At 40.5% G+C, this 16,968-nt stretch overlaps 1 protein-coding gene across 22 annotated transcripts; it reads right to left on the bottom strand.

The window, feature by feature from the left end:
- Positions 1-403: 403 nt before the first annotated feature.
- Positions 404-8,618, bottom strand: TEX30 (testis expressed 30). 22 transcript variants are annotated; one of them, XM_070048613.1, is made up of 8 exons: positions 8,484-8,618; positions 7,806-8,003; positions 6,488-6,592; positions 5,066-5,147; positions 4,381-4,611; positions 3,222-3,273; positions 2,555-2,760; positions 404-851 (listed from the first exon to the last, which is right to left on the bottom strand). In XM_070048613.1, the coding sequence occupies exons 4-8, from the start codon at positions 5,078-5,080 to the stop codon at positions 678-680; spliced, it is 678 nt and encodes a 225-aa protein (XP_069904714.1). In that variant the 5' UTR covers positions 5,081-5,147; positions 6,488-6,592; positions 7,806-8,003; positions 8,484-8,618; the 3' UTR covers positions 404-677. The 22 variants fall into 22 exon arrangements, with proteins under 22 accessions (XP_069904714.1, XP_069904711.1, XP_069904705.1 ...); XM_070048610.1 differs by having other exon boundaries at positions 5,066-5,133; XM_070048604.1 differs by having other exon boundaries at positions 404-1,140; positions 5,066-5,133; positions 7,906-8,003.
- Positions 8,619-16,968: the final 8,350 nt, after the last annotated feature.

Here is a 16,968-nt window from a genome sequence, read left to right as displayed (position 1 = left end):
GCAGCCAGGACTGAAACAGGAATTCTGGTGGAGTCACAAGTAGCAGCATAACCCAACATACAATACCCATCCAATGCCAGTCTCCAGTTCTCCTCTTGATTTCCCACTCTGTTCTAGACTCCAGGTACTTCCTGTTTGCGAACCAGAGTCTTTGCCTATTACAGACTTACAGCAAACATTTCTTGAAATTATTACTTTAAAATGTATTCAGAGTTCTCATATTTGAAATGTGTCTCCATTCTTATCCCTTGAGGTTTATCTTTTAATTGAGGTTCATCTTTTAATAAAGATGAATCTCTTTAAATCTATGAACTTTCTAAAGTTTTGATTTTATTTTTTAAAGACTGCCTCACAAAAATGTCAATATTTTCTCAGTTGTATATGAATAAGACAAAAGCACAGCTGTAACAAAATTCAAACGTTTAATTTTTTCCCAAAACTTTAATTACTATACTAATGAAAATAAATTATATTTAGAACAATTTTAATATTTGTACATCATCTTTATACAACTGTAACAGTGCTTTCAAAAGACATTTCACAATTAAAACGTTTAAGAATGGGAACATTAAAGAACTTTAGTCTAAAATATACCTCAGAATGCTAAGAGGTACACTGCTCTTTATCAAATCAGCTGTACTTGTATTCAAACTAACATGGCTTTTAACTAACAACAATTATTTCTTGTCCATCTCAGTGATTTCTTGGATCCAAAACAAAATCTGTGTATTTATTTCTTTAAAAACATCATTTGTTGATCGTCCTTTCACTGCCATGGAATGATTTGCCTTCTCAATCCAGTAGATTTTACTGGGAGCTTGCATTTTCTGTGCCACTTTCTCCAACAAGTTCTAGAGGGAAAAAGAAGAGATACTAGACTCATGTTCGGTTTTTTTTGTTGTTGTTGTTGTTGTTTTGTTTTTTTGTTTTTGTTTTTTTTGACAGGCAGAGTGGACAGTGAGAGACAGACAGAGAGAAAGGTCTTCCTTTTGCCGTTGGTTCACCCTCCAATGGCTGCCGCCACATCGCGCTGATCCGAAGCCAGGAGCCAGGTGCCTCTTCTGGTCTCCCATGCGGGTGCAGGGCCCAAGCACTTGGGCCATCCTCCACTGCCTTCCTGGGCCACAGCAGAGAGCTGGTCTGGAAGAGGAGCAAACGGGACAAAATCCGGCACCCCGACCGGGACTAGAACCCGGTGTGCTGGCACCGCAGGCGGAGGATTAGCCTATTGAGCCGCGGCGCCAGCCTAGACTCAAGTTTTACTGTTGTTTAAAGGATTCACTCTCACAGCTATACTGGCATCTACTCATCAAGTATTCATTAAATACCTCGAAAGAAAACTTTTTAGACAATGGGATGTGCAAAATAATGTCCACAGAAGTAGCAGACCATTTCTTTCAAATACACCAATACTATAGTCATAGTAAGCAATCACTATTGCTACTACAAGTTTAGTAAGTTGGTGCTCCCTCTTTTCCTTTTTCCAAAAAAATTGATTTCCCAAGGAAATGATATGCTCCAGAAAATGAAGTTGTTTCATAATAATGGGCTAAAATTTAGTAATGCAGAGACACTGCCAACTCTTTCTAGGGGTCAATTTATTACCAATAATCTGCCTTTCATTTGTGTATATCTGTTGAAATGACAAACCAAATGCACAATATTCGATTGTAATATTCGATTCAGATATTCATCCTTCACTTTCTAAATGAGAATTCATCATTGCTTTCGGGAGAGACACATTTTTTCAGTACACTTAGTCCCACTTTTAGGTTCTTCATAGCAACTATGGCACAAAACCAGCATTAGTTAAATTAACATCTTTTTAAAGAGGCTGAATGCTACAAGTAATAGTTTACTCCCAAGATATTTCTATCTTTGGGCCGGCATTGTGGCAGAGTGGCACAGTGAAGTCACTACTTGCTTGCGACAACAACATCCTGTATCGGACTGCCAACTTGAGTTCTGGCTATTCTGATCCAGCTTCCTGCTAATGTGCCTGGGAAGGCAGCAGACGATGGCCCAAACACTTGGGTCCCTGCCATTGCCTTGGGAGACCAGATGGAGTTCCTAACTCCTGGCTTCAGCCTGGCTCAAATCTGGTTGTTGCAGCCATTTAGGGGATGAACCAGCAGATAGAAGATCTCTCTCTGCCTGTCAAACAAATAAACAAATACATGTCTTTTCTGGGGCTGGTGCTGTGGCGTAGCAGGTGAGGCTGCCACCTGCAGTGCCGGCATCCCATTTGGGCACCAGTTCAAGTCCCGGCTGCTCTACTTCTGATCCAGCTCTCTGCTATGGCCTGGGAAGACAGTGGAGGGTGGCTCAGGTCCTTGGGCCCCTGCACCCATGTTGGGAACCCGGAGGATATGGCTCCTGGATTTGGATTGGCGCAGCTCCAGCCATATGGAAGACTTCTCTCTCTCTGTCTCTCCTTCTCTGTGTAACTCTGACTTTCAAATAAATAAATCTTAAAAAAAAAAAACTCTTTTTTTTTTTTTTAAAAAAAGATATTGCTTTCAGTTTTTCTTTAAATTACAGAGTTATAACTCACCTTTTCACACATTTCATCTGCTGACCCTGATACAAACAGTACAGGATCTTTTATACGAAACAGATCTTCATCTCTGAGTTTATTCTGCTGCTTTGGATGGTGCAGTGGATATGAAATACAAATGAGACCTCGAACAAAATCATCAGCATCATCTGGCTCAGTATGACACATTACAGAAGCAGCTGCTCTTGAGCCCATTGAACGACCTAAAAGTAATTAAAATTAACTTCAGTTTGAAACATAAACATTCACATAAGGTAGCAGTGATGTGGCAAATTAGATTTCCTATTTCTTTATCAACAAACAACTCTATCAGGTGGTAATTAGCAAGCAGCAATACCCACTATGCCCACAGGTATGAACACCCACAGCCTTAAGAAGAGCTGAAAACTGATCTTAAAAAAAAAAAAAAAAAAAAAAAAAAAGAATTAACAGCTAGTTTTCTGAAGAACATTTAGAAGAGGACATTCCTTGTAAACGAATCACCTTTTCTAAGAGAGTGATTCAGGGATATAAATAAAAGAAGAGATCCTCAGATAGTAACATATATGAGAATGTATGCAATTTACCTTACTAATACAAACAAAAAACCCTTAACTCTTTGTTGTCAATTAGTCGTTATATCAAAATAAGCAGTTAATAAGTATTCACAAGCATTGCAACTTACCTCCAAGGAAAACACCTGCAAGTTTGTATTCTCCTGAAGTCTTTAAGTAATTCTAAGGAAAAAACAAACAGAAATGATCAATTGCCATAGTATAAAATATTCCACTAGAAAGCCAAGACACATTATTTCTCATTATTTCTGAAATGCATAAAAATATATGCAAAGACAATCACAAAATCTTATGGGATTTTTTTTAAGTGGTAAGCAGTTCTTTCTCTTCTGGTCATCTTTCACCATTAAATCAAATTTTGTGTAATATGGCAAAGACTTGAGGGATAAAAAAGGCAATTTATCTTTATTCAAATATTGAAGAACTAAACTATTTTTAAAGCACAAACCATTAGGGCCCGCGTTGTGGGATAGCAGGTTAAATCTCGACCTGAAACACCGGATCTCATAAGGAGTTCAAGACCTGGCTGTTCCACTTCTAATCCAGCTCCCTGCTAATGTGCCTGGGAAAGTAGCAGAGGATGGCCCAAGTGCTTCAGCCCCTGCACCAACATGGGAGACCCAGAAACAGCTCTGGGCTTCTGGCTTTGGCATGGCCCAGCCCGGCCATTGCAGCCATCTGGGGAGTGAACTTGCTGATGGAATCTCTCTCTGTCTCTCTGCCTCTTTAACTGCCTTTCAAGTAAATAAAAAATATATATCTTAGAAAAAAAAAACTATTAAAGCAAAAGGCCAGTTAAAGGCTTTTAACTAACAGCCACATTTAATAATACTAATATCTAATTTAAAGCTCTGGAAAACTTGGCAAGCTTGAAATAATTCAAATTAAAAGAAATTTTAGACTTGAGTTTTATCCACTGATTTTAAGCAACGTTTCTAAATATACACAAACAACACTATATTTATATGTATATTATGTTAGGTGAAATACTCTAAAATGTCAGTGAGAAAATCCTAAGTTGCTTCCTTGGCACTATCATGGAGAAACAACTACAATATAAGGAAGGTTCATCTCCATGAAAATGATGGCCAAAAAAAAAAAAAAAAAGAAAGAAAAAAGAAATCTGACCACTAAACAACTAGCTTTCATGCACTGTTGAGATTCTAAGAATATTAAAATATTTTTAAAATTAAACCAAATGACTAAACATAATTTTCTTAAGAATTTTAAACAAATCCTATCATAAGAAAATATAAAGAAATTTCTTACCAAAACTGACTTATATGCCTTAATTCTATGTACAATATTAAGGCCTTTACAGGTAAACCTCAGGCAAAAAAACCCATGAGATGCAAGATGGGATGCCAGTGACATCAAATGAGGAAGATTCATATCTCCTGATGCTCCATGTGTAAGAATTATTCCGTATGTTAAGTTCTTGTTGGGTACTAAACAAACAGCATCTAGTAATTTATTTCCAAAAGGTATTTTTAATTTAACCTGGAATTAAGAGAATAAAGGGATCAAAAATCACTTCCTTGACTACTGAGGCCATTGAATAACTGTGTACGTTTGCTTTGGGAGACTTATGATTCAAGTCACAGACAACAAATAAAAACTAATGATGATAATAGTAAATATTTAAAAAGTACTTACTATGTGACCAGTACTATAAGCAATTTATATGTATTAACTCATTTAATCTTCTTACTAATTCTAGAAGGCAAGTACTATTATCTCGATTTTATAGATAAGGTATAGCAAGTAACTTGCCCAAGGTCATAGACTCACTAGCCAGGATTCAAATTCAGGCACTCTGCTCCACAGTTCTTACTCTTAACCACTAATGCTGTAATGCCCCTTATAGTGCAAGGTAAAAATAAGAGAAGCCAAAGTAAAAAGAGAACAGGGGAAGGAGAGCTAACAATGCGGAACATACAAAAATATGTATTACCTCTGTATGATTCATTTTCACTGTTGAATAACAAAGTGCATTACATCTGAGAAGCAAAGGACATCTCCCTGAAAAGAAGATTCTGTTGTGAAAGGTGAGTTGGCAGACGTGGATATGACACAAGAACCGTGAATGAACACATTAGGCAGTTGAAACCAACATTCAGAACTACAATTTCTCTAAGACCTGGAGTCTACATATATATTATTTAAGTAAACATTATTTTAAAGGCTTCTACTGGGCACTCAGAATTGCTTACAGGGCCAATATTATATAAGAGGAAGTAAATGTGGTATTGTGATAAAGAAGCCCTAAGATAATTCATATGAAAGTAGGATGCAGGGCCAGCATTGTGTAGCAGCAGGTTCAGCTGCTGCCTGCAATGCCAGCACCCATGTTGGAGGAAGAACTCCAGTTAGGGTCCTGGCTGCTCAGCTACCATCCAGCTCCCTGCTGGTGTGACTGGGGAAAGCAGCATATAATGGCCCAAGTACTAGGAGCCCTGTTACTCTTGTGGGAAGAGACCCAGATGAATTTCTAGGCTCCTGGCATTGGCCTAGCCCCCAGCTGTTACAGCTATTTGGGGAGTGGACCAGCTGCTGGAAGATCTCTTTCTGTCACTCCCTGTCTCTGTAACTCTTGCCTTTCAAATAAATAAAATCTTAAAAAAAAAAAAAATAGGATGTTGTACCCTGACAAAAATAATATGAAAAGCATACAAGGGTACTTCACAAAGTTTGTAGAAAAAGGAATCAAGTTTATTTTGGTGCCAAAAATTAAATTTATGCATAAAAAGGGCTTCAAAAAGTTTATGGAAAATGCACCCTGTCATGTCATTTTGTACTATCTCCTAATAGGCAAGAATACACATCTTTACCCTTTTGACTTTGGGGTTTGGCTGTGACCTGTCTTAACTAATGGACTATAGAAGTTTCACCATACCGCTTCTCAGCTGAGGCAAGGCTGGTTTTCAAAAGCCCTCCCATTACTTTCACCCTCAGCCATGAAGAAAGCATACACCCAACAGGTTTGCTTTTCTCAGCCTGAGTCCCAGAATGAAGACTTACATAGCAGATATGAACCCAAAACTAAAGTCCAGAGCAGAGTCTAGCCTACTCCAACCAAGATCTAAACCACAGATAATGTGAAGAACCACAGCATTAAATGTGAGTCACTGACATTTTGGGGTGGTTATGCAGCATTACTATAAAGACTTTATTATTCAGGTATTATCTATATCAGCCATCTCCATTTTTCACTCATTTTTCTCCATTAACCTTTATTCATTCATTTATCACTTATTTAATAGGTAGCAACAACAAAGTTCAATGTTTAAAAGGTATTAATATTCAGTGAGAAAAATCTCTCATTCTACTTTTGACATGTCACCCAGATCCCTTCTCCAAAGACAACCAGTATTACCTGCTCCTTGTGTATCTTGCCAGCCAGTACTGTACTCACATTATTTTCACATGTATGTAGGTGTTAAGATAAATTCCCAGGAGAGGAACTGCTGAGTCAAAGTGTCTGTTCATAATTTTTAAAAGAATATTTTTGAGTAGGTAATATATGTGCACGGTACAAATTTTTAACACAAAATTGTAAATAGTGAGCTATCCTAAATCTTCCCCTCAGCTACCAAGTTCCTTTCCCTTTCCAGAAGCTCTTTCCATATCTGTGTATGTCTATGTGCGTAGAATTCTCTCAAGTCTAGAGGACGGCTGTACAAGTTCTGGGACTTGAGTGGGAGAAGGGGGATAAAGGACATCATACTTTAGCATTCCCGTTTTCATAAATGTGTCTTATAACTATGTCTTGGGTTCCCCAGTTTAAATATCCTATTTACTTTCTCAAAAGAATAAATCCATATCCAGTCTTCCAACATAGGGAAAGGCAGTTACACAACAACGTGAAATGAGGAAGGGGATTTACGTATCTAATTGCTTCTCAGAGTTCACCTAACTCACCTTTATTTAAATTCTGCCCCTTCCCCCTCCCCCTCTCCCCAGCCCCCAATCCCAAGCTTCTGTGCATCTTGAAGATACTGGCAGTTTATACAGAATTGTTTCACAGCATTCCCTACTGCTGGTTTAAGATTAAATTAGGGTTTGCTAAGGAATTGCTTTCCAGAGCTCACTATTTGATTGCCTAGTGCTTCCTATCCTATTGTCTCCATTGTTGGTGGGATTATGTCTTTTAAAAATATATCCCTTTCCTATAATATTAATGATATTTCAGGAAGGACTAAAATTAGTCACAATTGTTCAATCACTATCTTAGAATGTTTTACTACTCTCCAGCAACATGGGGTTTTCGTGCTTTTATTTGTTTGGGGAAACTCCATTCCCCATCAGGAGTCAGGACCAACTTTCAGAAACACTGAAATTCTCCCACAGCAACCTGCTCCAGGGTTTTGATCTCTGGCTTTGGATTCAGGTGAGAGCAGGGTTCAAAACCTGGCTCAGCCTCCATGTCTTTCACTAAGAAAATTGGGATGGGAGCTAGGTGGTTGGGGCACCCACATCCCATGTAATAAGAGTATAGGCTTCCTGCTAATGTGCACTCTGGGAGACAAGAGGTGAGATAGTTCTGCTACCCACTTGGAGGCCTGGGATTTAGTTCTAGGCTCCTCCCCTTCCCAGCCCAGCCAAGGCTGTGGCAGGTACTTGGTAGTGGCGGTGGTGGTGACCCACCGGACCCCTCTCTCAAATGAATAAAAAAATAAATAAACGCCACCAACCTTCTAAAGATGCTGTGACAACTAAAATATGTACTGCATTTAGTACCGTGTTCGTCCATATATCCTGGGCATTCAATAGCTGATTTCTATTAGTACTTACATCTAGAACGTAACTGATTACTTCTTAACGCTAAAACGATCAATTTTCAGTTAAAAACCGTTAGTGCGGTATCTGTTACGCCTCCAGCATGACGTTGGCTGTCACGGGGCAAACAAAAACGTTAGGAGTTCGTCTTCCGGGGGTCGGGTCGACTACCCACACTGAACATCACTCGAGCAAAAATCCCACAAGGAGGCCTCCCAGGAGTCAGGGCTTCAACGGCACTTGGGAACGGAGTTTAGTCACTCAACAAACGCGCGTGTTCCCGGGCTGTGCCGTGGGCCACCCGGGGAGGGGGGCGACTCCTCAAACCTGGGGGGCTGCCTCGGACCAGTCACCGGGGCTGGCCCACGGAATCCAGGTTGGCCCCGTCCGCTCTCCCCGTCGGCACCGACCCCCGACTCGGCAGAGCGGACGAAGCCCCCACCGGCCGGCGCCCGCCGACACCCAACTTCGAGCGGACGCCTCGCGGCGCCGACCCACGGCCCCTGACGAGAGTCGTCCGCGAGCCCCGAGCGCGACCGCTCCGGAAAGGCCGCCCCCGGCCTAACGCCGCCAACCGCCACCGCCGCACTTACCCGGGAAGGCACAAGTGGCCTCCAGCACCTAACCCGCCCTCACTCCCCTCAGGGCGCAAAGTCGCACGCTCGAAGCGACCGCCTCGCCTCCCCGCCAGCGCGCTCCGCCACGGCGCACGCGCGCGCAGGCCCCGCCCCCGCGCGGGGCACGCCGGGAGCGGGAGTTTTCCAGAGGCGGCTCGCGTTCCCACCGCAGAGGGGCTCGGGTCAAGGTGTGACCCCCGACTGGTTGCACGCTGGGTCCCCCTCGGTCGCGAGGGCGCCCCTTGCACCTAACGGACTCCAGCCGATCTCGCTTTGCACCGGACGCGGCCGAGCCCCTGCATTGTCCGCGGGGGTCAGTGCAAGTCGCTTGAAGGGTCCCTGGCCGCCAGCCCCGCCTCCCAGCTGTGTCCACACTGCAGCCAGCGGGGCCCTGGGACGCTGCAATCCCGCCTCTGCAGCGGCTGGCGTTTGGCTCCTTGCCCGAGGCCAGAGGCCTCGTCGTGACCTCCGCCGTCGTCCCCCGGCCCCTCTGCCCGGATGTCCTGCCGGCCAGCTCCAGGCGGCCTCCGGCCAGGCAGGCCCACTGCAGGGCTCTGGTCCTGGCTGTGTCCAGCCCTGGCACAGGCCGCGGACATCTCCCCGGAGTCTTCACTCGCCTGTCCGCCCCACGCACATTCGTCTCCCGGGAAACCGCCCGCGCTGCCTGCCCTCTTCCCTGACCACCTCACCTGTCCCTGTTTTGTTTTTAAACCGTGAATCTCCTGCGCATCCGCTAATGCCTGCGACTATTTCCTGAATGCAGGAATCCCTCCAATCCTGCCCTGCTTTTGTCACTGAACATTTAAGGGACCAAATTCCAGAAAGCCACTTAGTGCCATTCATCACAAGTGTTTCTCCAAATTAGTCTTAACACCTAATTGTTCAATTTTGTAGATATATTTTTAAAAACAGCTATATTTACATGCCATGAAATTCACGGATTTAACGTAGAATCAATGATTTTCAGTAATTTCACAATCTGCAACCATCGCCACACTCGAAGGACAGTTCCATCAGCCCCATCAGGCTAGCCTGGATGTCAACAGTGGTCTTTCCTGGATCTCTTAACTGAGGGTCATTTCATTTGAACTACAGAACTTGGACTTATGAGCATCTACCAATGGGTGAACCAATTCCTTAAAATAAGTAGCTCTTTCCATATAGATACTTGATTGGTTCTGTTTCTCTGGAGAACAGTGGCTAATACGCCAATGAAGTCTGAAACTAAGAATGCTTTTTATCATCACAAGTACTCAACATTGCACTAGAAATTTCAAGACAACAAGGATGGAGAATAAATAAAATGATAAATATGTAAAAAAGATGCACTCATTATTTTAAAGTAAGATTGTTTTGGAGAAAAATCAAGTGGATTTTCTTAGATCTGATAAAATAGTTCACTAAGTGGTTGGTTAGAGAACATTCACAAATGTATAGTTCTTTTAAACAAAAATGTAGTTTTTTAAACAAATAATTAAAAACATAAAACAGCAACAAATATAGAAAATATTCAATAAAGATAACATAATACATTTAATATCTGACATGAAAAAACATAATTTTACTTCAGAATCCAAAGAAGACCTGGAACACATGGAGCTATGGATCATTACCTTCTTGGCTGGGAAAACATAATATTGTAAACATGTCAGTTTTCATAAAATATTAAAATTTATGAAATTTCACTTGAAATTTTTATACTTAGTCCTTGACAATGTGATTTTAAAGTGCAACTTGAAGAATATATACAATAAAAATTTAAAAGAACAGTTAGAAGACTGAGTTCTACACTAATGTATCAAAAGATACCAGAATCTTGTATGATCATACTTTAAGAAAAATTGGAAAATTTTAAAAAATTTTTTCTATGTAAGAAGCCACAGAATAAAAGGCTGACAAATCTGACCACATAAAAAAATGAGACTTTTTATGCTGAGGCACTGTAAAAAATGTCAAAGCACCAAAATGATAGACAAAATTTGCAACAAACACATTAGCAAAAGGTTGATGTCTATATCACACAGAGTTGGAACGAATCAATAGAAAGATGTTTTAAATTAACTTGATAAAGTCATCAAAATGCCAAAGAAAATACCAGACATCCAATTTCATAAATAATTAGGGAAACATTAAAAAAAACCTTTTAACTCAATTTGAGAAAAATGAAAAATATAAACAATAGCCAGTGCTGCTGAATACATAGGAAAATGGGTTTTAATACCCCAGAAAAGGGAACGTAGTTTATATAATGTCGTTGTTTTATTTATTTAAATTTAAGTTACCTATAATCTTTGGTTCAATAATTTCACTTTAAGAAAGCTGTCCCACAGTATTACCAAGCAGGCACGCTTCTTTTTGGGAAAGCTAAGAGTTGGAACGCTTCCCACGCAGTGGAAAGAATGAAGAGATGAACTTTCACAGTCCGAGTCCCTGATGTTCCCTCCGTGCCTGTGTGCGTAAAGGTCTGGAAGTCTACCTATTAACAGCAGTTCTATTGGGAAGAGGATAGAAATTGAAAGAATTTTTATTGTTATGTTCATGATGAGCAGGTATTGCTATCGTCATTTATTAAACTCTTAAACTTCCTACTTTGAAATAATTACCTATTTATAGAAAGCTATAAAAGTATATACATGGAGGTCCTTTATACAGATCACTTAGTTTCTCTTGCTGCTTTGGAATAAACCAGTTTAAAGAAGCCTTCCTACTTGAACAACAGGTTTTGTCCAAAGAGTACTCAGTAGGTAATGCACTACAACCTAGCTTGCTGTGTAAGCAAGGACTAACCCAGCACACAGTTGTGTAGCTGAATAATGGGGTGGAATAAGGAGCTCAGCCAATCACAGCAGCTGACCTCTCAGCCAATTCCAGGTTGAAGCCTCCCAGATTGTGCCCCTATTAGGCAAAAACCAGACTGTGCGAATCATATAAAGTCTGTAGAGTACGTCATTTCCTGCATTTGTGATTGTAAAAACAGCTCTCAAGGTCTTGTAAGAGGTAGCATCAGGAACCATGTTTTGGGTGAAATGCTGCCTGGTTCTAGAAAAACTTCATTATATTGATATGGATTTTTTGAATCTCCAGTGGAGACAATCCTGCATAGCTATACATCAAAACCAGAATCTTAAAATTAATGCAATTCCAGAGATCATTCCAATTCCACCAGTTATACATGCACATGTATATAGAGTTTTATGTAGTTTTGTGTAACCACAATCAAAGATATAGGAGTAACCATCACAAGTATTCCTAAAGCTAATCCTTTGTAGCCATGATTATCCCCCATGTAAAACAATTTTAAAAAAACATGCAACAAAAGATGATGTGCTGTTGAGTAAGCTGCAGAAAAAAAGTTTCTGGAGAAGGGAAAAATTTATATACATTTCCACGAGCATATATGGCTCTCACTTCAACTTCTCATAGCCTCATACAAATGTCCAAACGGGAAGTCTCATTCTCTAAACCAGACTTTGACAGATGCTGACAGAAGAGACATGGTAAATTTATCACGTGGCAAATCATACACTCCCCAGGCGATGGCCAATTTAGTCCTTAATCTCCCATTGAACTCTCAATGCTACCCATTCAGACTTAAACCAATTTTAAGACAAAGAGGGATATGTTATGAATTCCTTTTGGCACCGATTTTTTACTTATTTTTCCTACAAGAGGTGGTGTTCCTTGGAGGAATTCCTGCTATGGTAATGGGTTAGCTGGGGTTCAGCAAACATGGGCCATTGCTGGCAGTGCTCTTATGGATTGAAATAGGATCCTTCTCTGGATGAAGAAAAATGAGAAATGCATGTTCTAACCCTTTCATTTGATTATTGTTATAGCCCTTGCCTATTTTCTTCCTGTACTATGGCATTTTTTAAATTTTTACTTCTTGAATTCTTTAGTAGAGCCACTAAGCCTTTGACTATAAGGTAATTTAAAAAATGTTATCTCAAAAAATAATAAAACAATGGGGTCCTCACTATCAAGTAGGAGGTTAAGATGTACCTCCAGTGCTGGCATCCAATATGCATGCTGGTTTACATCTCCAGTGCTCTTCTTCTGAACCAGCTTCCTGCTAATGTGTCTAGGAAAGCTGTGGAGGATGGCCCAGGTCCTTGGGCACCTACACCCACGTGGGAGACCCAGAAGAAGCTCCTGGCTCCGGTCTTCAGCCTGACCCAGCCCTAGTCATAGCAGCCATTTGGCAAGAGAACTAGCAGATGGAAGATCTGTCTCTCCTTCTCTCTCTCTGTAATATAACTCTTTCAAATAAATAAATAAATCCCTAAAAATATTAAGTTAAAACATAAATGTTCTAGAAATTTCTAGAACCCCTATATTTTCCTATGGCTTTATTTATCAGAGTCATTAAATGAAAGAAATAATTCTTTGGCTATTTCACCTGCCAAAATCTATACTATCAATAAAATGCAGAGATAGCCTCTTTGGTGACTAAAAATATTGTTTTGTCTTTTGTCACCAATCTTTTGCATTTGATTTTTGAATGGAATGAGTGCTACTCATACAACTGCTTTTATTCCATATTTGGGTATTCAAGAGTTCCAGCTCCTTTTTCCAACATCTGCAGTTTCCCATCATAAATTGAGTTTCCGTACATACACAAGTTTGTTTATGTATTATTATTCTGGTATTCTATTTTGTTTTCTATCCTTACACCAATGTAACTTAAGCATATACTCATAGTTTTGTTGTATGGTGGGAAAATTCTTCATAATTCATCAACAGTTAAGACTTTTCAGGTATTATATCAACTCTATATACCATGAGGAAAGAGTTGACATCTTATTGACTTTGCAATCCATGAATATAGGATATCTTTCAACTTAGATTTTTCAAAATTTGTTGTGTCCATTTTTGTCCATTTTTATTAATTCCTCAAAGACTTCAACCTCCAAATTTATCATAAATACTACTTTAAGTATTTTTATTTAATTTTCTATTACTAGTTGGTATATTGAAAACTTTTAAAAAAGATTTATTTATTTGAAAGGCAGAGTTACAAAGAGGCAGAGGCAGAGAGAGAGAGAGAGAGAGAGAGAGACAGGTTATCCATCTGCTGGTTCACTCCCCAGTTGGCCATGATGGCTGGAACTGGGCTGATCCAAAGCCAGGAGCCAGGAGCTTCTTGTGGGTCTCACACGGGTGCAGTGGCCCAAGGACATGGCCCATCTTCTACGGCTTTCACAGGCCATAGCAGGGAGCTGGATCAGTAATGGAGCAGACAGGACAGGAACTGGTACCTATATGGGATACCTGCACTGCAGGAAAAAGTTTAACCTGCCATGCCATGACACCAGCCCTTTGATTGAATTTTATATGCTGGTTTTCTCTTTAACAAATGTCCAATTTTTTTGTTAATTGAAAAATTTTATCTGTAAATTTGTTTGGATTTTATGTGTACTAAATTTTCTGCTTTTAGTAATTGTACATGTTATTTTTACTCCTTATATTTCCTATTCTTTTCTAGACTTACTGTGTTAGCATTAGCCTCCAGCACTGAATGTGTGTGATGATAGGAACTCTTATGTTGTTCCTGCTTTCAAAGAAAATGCTTTTACAAGATGTAGTGGGTTGAAGAGTGGTCCCCAAAAGTTGTGGTCCAGTTCTAACCTGGCTATATGTGTGATCTTATTGAAAAATAGAGTCTTTGCAAATATAATTAAAATTCTTGAGGTGAGGTCACCTTCAACTTAGGATGGTGCCTTAGTTCAAAGACAAGTGTCTTTTTTAAGAGACAGATGAGGAGAAAACAAAGACACACAGAGGGGAAGACTATATGATAACACAGGCAGAGACTGGAATGATGTACCCACAAGCCAAGGAATTCCAAGAATTACCAGCGGCTACCAGATCTTGGAAAAGAGGCGTGGAATGGATTTTCTCTCAGAGCCTCTGGAAGGAACCAACACGTTGGACAATTTGATCTCAGACTTCTGTCTCCAGAACTATGAGAGCATAAATTTCTGTTGTTCTAAGTCACCAAGTTTGTAGTTACTTGCTGAGGTGGTCCTAGATTATAGAACAAAGGAGACTGGCTGAGTGAGCTAGGAACAAGGAATTCTTAAATTTGACAGAAAAAAACCCCGCAAGTCTAAAAATACTGCCTGGGGCCCGAGCTGTGGCGTGTGGGGACCCATGAGCCAGCCATGGGCCCACATGCTAAGGCTTAGCTTGCTGACCATTGGCAATAGTTACTGCTGTGTGTATGTTTATGGTTTCTGTTGAGCTGTGATATCGGGATCATTTCATAACCCCAGGCTAGAGTCAAAACAACTATGGCCTTGGGGCTTCCTGTACTTCTTTTCCCACTGACCAAGGCTGAGAAAACACCAGGTAGAAGCTTGTTATTAGCACCCGAGTCGCCTGCTACGTGACCAGGAGCTTGATTGGATGAAGGCGCGTGATCACCTTTATGGTTGGACAAGGAGCACATGGACTGTGCGTGATCAGGCACCCGACTGGAGCACTGCCGCATGGACTAAGCTTGCTTACATGCTTCAACAATGTTATACTATATAAGCTGTTTGTGATATGGTACGGGAGCTTCCCCTTTCTTTCGGAGCTCCCCTTGCTCAAGGGTTTCTTTTTCTACCCTGTTTAAATAAAAGTCTACTGAAGACCGATCAGCTGAAAGCAGTGTCGTTCCTTTGCGGGCAAGGAAGCGACAGTGGCGCAGCAGGTTAAGCCGTAGCTTGCAATGCTGGCATCCATAAGAGTGCTGGTTTGTGTTCTGGCTGCTCTGCTTCCAATTCAGCTTCCTGCTAATGCACCTAGGAAGGCAGCTAAAATGTTCCTGGGCCCCTGCCACTGATGTATAAGATCTATAAAAGGCTCCTGGCTCTTGACAATGGCCTGCCTATTGCATGGGGAGTGAACCAGGGGATGGAAGATCTCTCCGTCTCTTCTCTATCTGTGACTCTGCCTTTCAAATAAATAAATAATGTTTTTAAAAATAATCTTGATGGGGCAGGCATTTGATATAGTGGTTAAGGTGTGGCTTGGGCTGCCCACATCCCATTTCAGAGTGCCTGGTTCCAGTCTCAGCTCTGTTCCCCATTCGTTTCCTGCGAATGTGCACCCTGGGAGACAGCAGAGATCACTCCAGAATTTGGATATCTGTAACTCTTGTGGGAGACCTGGATTGAATTATCAACTCCCGGTTTGGCGTGGCCCAGCCCTGGCTGTTGTGGGCATCTGGAGAGTGAACCTGAGGATAGGAGAGCTCTGTTGCTCTTTCAAATATAATAAATACAAACAAATTTTAAAAAGAAACTGATAGACTCTCTACATTAAACTCACCATTTTCTCAGCACTAAAAGGTCCTGGAATGAGAGTATAAGACATGCCATGAAATAGGAGAAATACAGTATAAATACAATCAAGGGAGTGCTAGCTCCAAAGTCTATTTCTGCATCTCCACGAGGAAGTCAAACAGCTTATTAGGAAAATTAACTAAAAAAAAAAAAAGCAACTGTACAAGAAGGCAATATCAGTGCCTCACAATCATGAAATGATGATCAACCTCCTTACTGAGAAAGGAAAATTAAAATATAATTAGTAATTATTTTGCACCCATGGTACTGGTAAAAATCTTAAAAGTTTGGTAATATCAAATGTCAGCAAGAATGTTAAGCAACTGTAAACCTCCACACTCCTGGAAAGCATAAAGTAGGATCATCAATTTGGAAAGTTGTTTGACATATTATAATAAAGTTGTAAATGAATGGTACTCCATAGTCTAGTAATTCTGCTATAAACCAAATGGGGTCAAAGAACATGAATAAGGATTCACAGTGGCGCTGATGGGAACTGTCCAAAAATAGGTACAACTCAATGTCCACCTACAATGGAATAGTAAAATATAGTCATCTTATTCATATAATCAACCTGTAAAAACAAATGAACTTCCACTATGTACACCAGTAGGCAAATAACAACAATAATACATCTAGTATATTTCCATTTATATAAATTCACAACTGGCAAAATGAAAATATATTGTTTAGGGAAGTATATGTAGATAGCAAAATTATAAAAAGCAAAGGAAAATATTATTGTAATCATCATGATAATGGTTGCCTGCGAGCAAGGGAGGGGGTGTGATAGGGTGAGGCACAAGGGACACTTCTAAGGTACCAGCAATGTTCTACTTCTGAACTCCAGAGAAAAACCAGGGCTGGCCAATAAAGCAATATAAACAGAGGTTATTCAAAACTATTACGATAGGGGAAAAAAGACCTCAGTGTATACAGGGCTCAACTGCAGATACAAGATAATCAGGAGGAAATTTATAGCCACGGACCAGTGTAGAGGTTAGTAGATGGAAAATTACCAAGAGTAAACACCAGGGAAGAGAGATTCTGGTTAAGTAGACCTAACAGCATTCTTGCTAAACACACACCAGGGTAATCAATCATCACCTTGTGGATGGTAAAGGATGAGG

Source organism: Oryctolagus cuniculus, chromosome 9 (genome assembly GCF_964237555.1).
Source record: "Oryctolagus cuniculus chromosome 9, mOryCun1.1, whole genome shotgun sequence".
Lineage (NCBI taxonomy): Eukaryota > Metazoa > Chordata > Mammalia > Lagomorpha > Leporidae > Oryctolagus > Oryctolagus cuniculus.
Note: the sequence above shows the minus strand (reverse complement) of the source record. Positions and strands in the feature narration are given on the sequence as shown.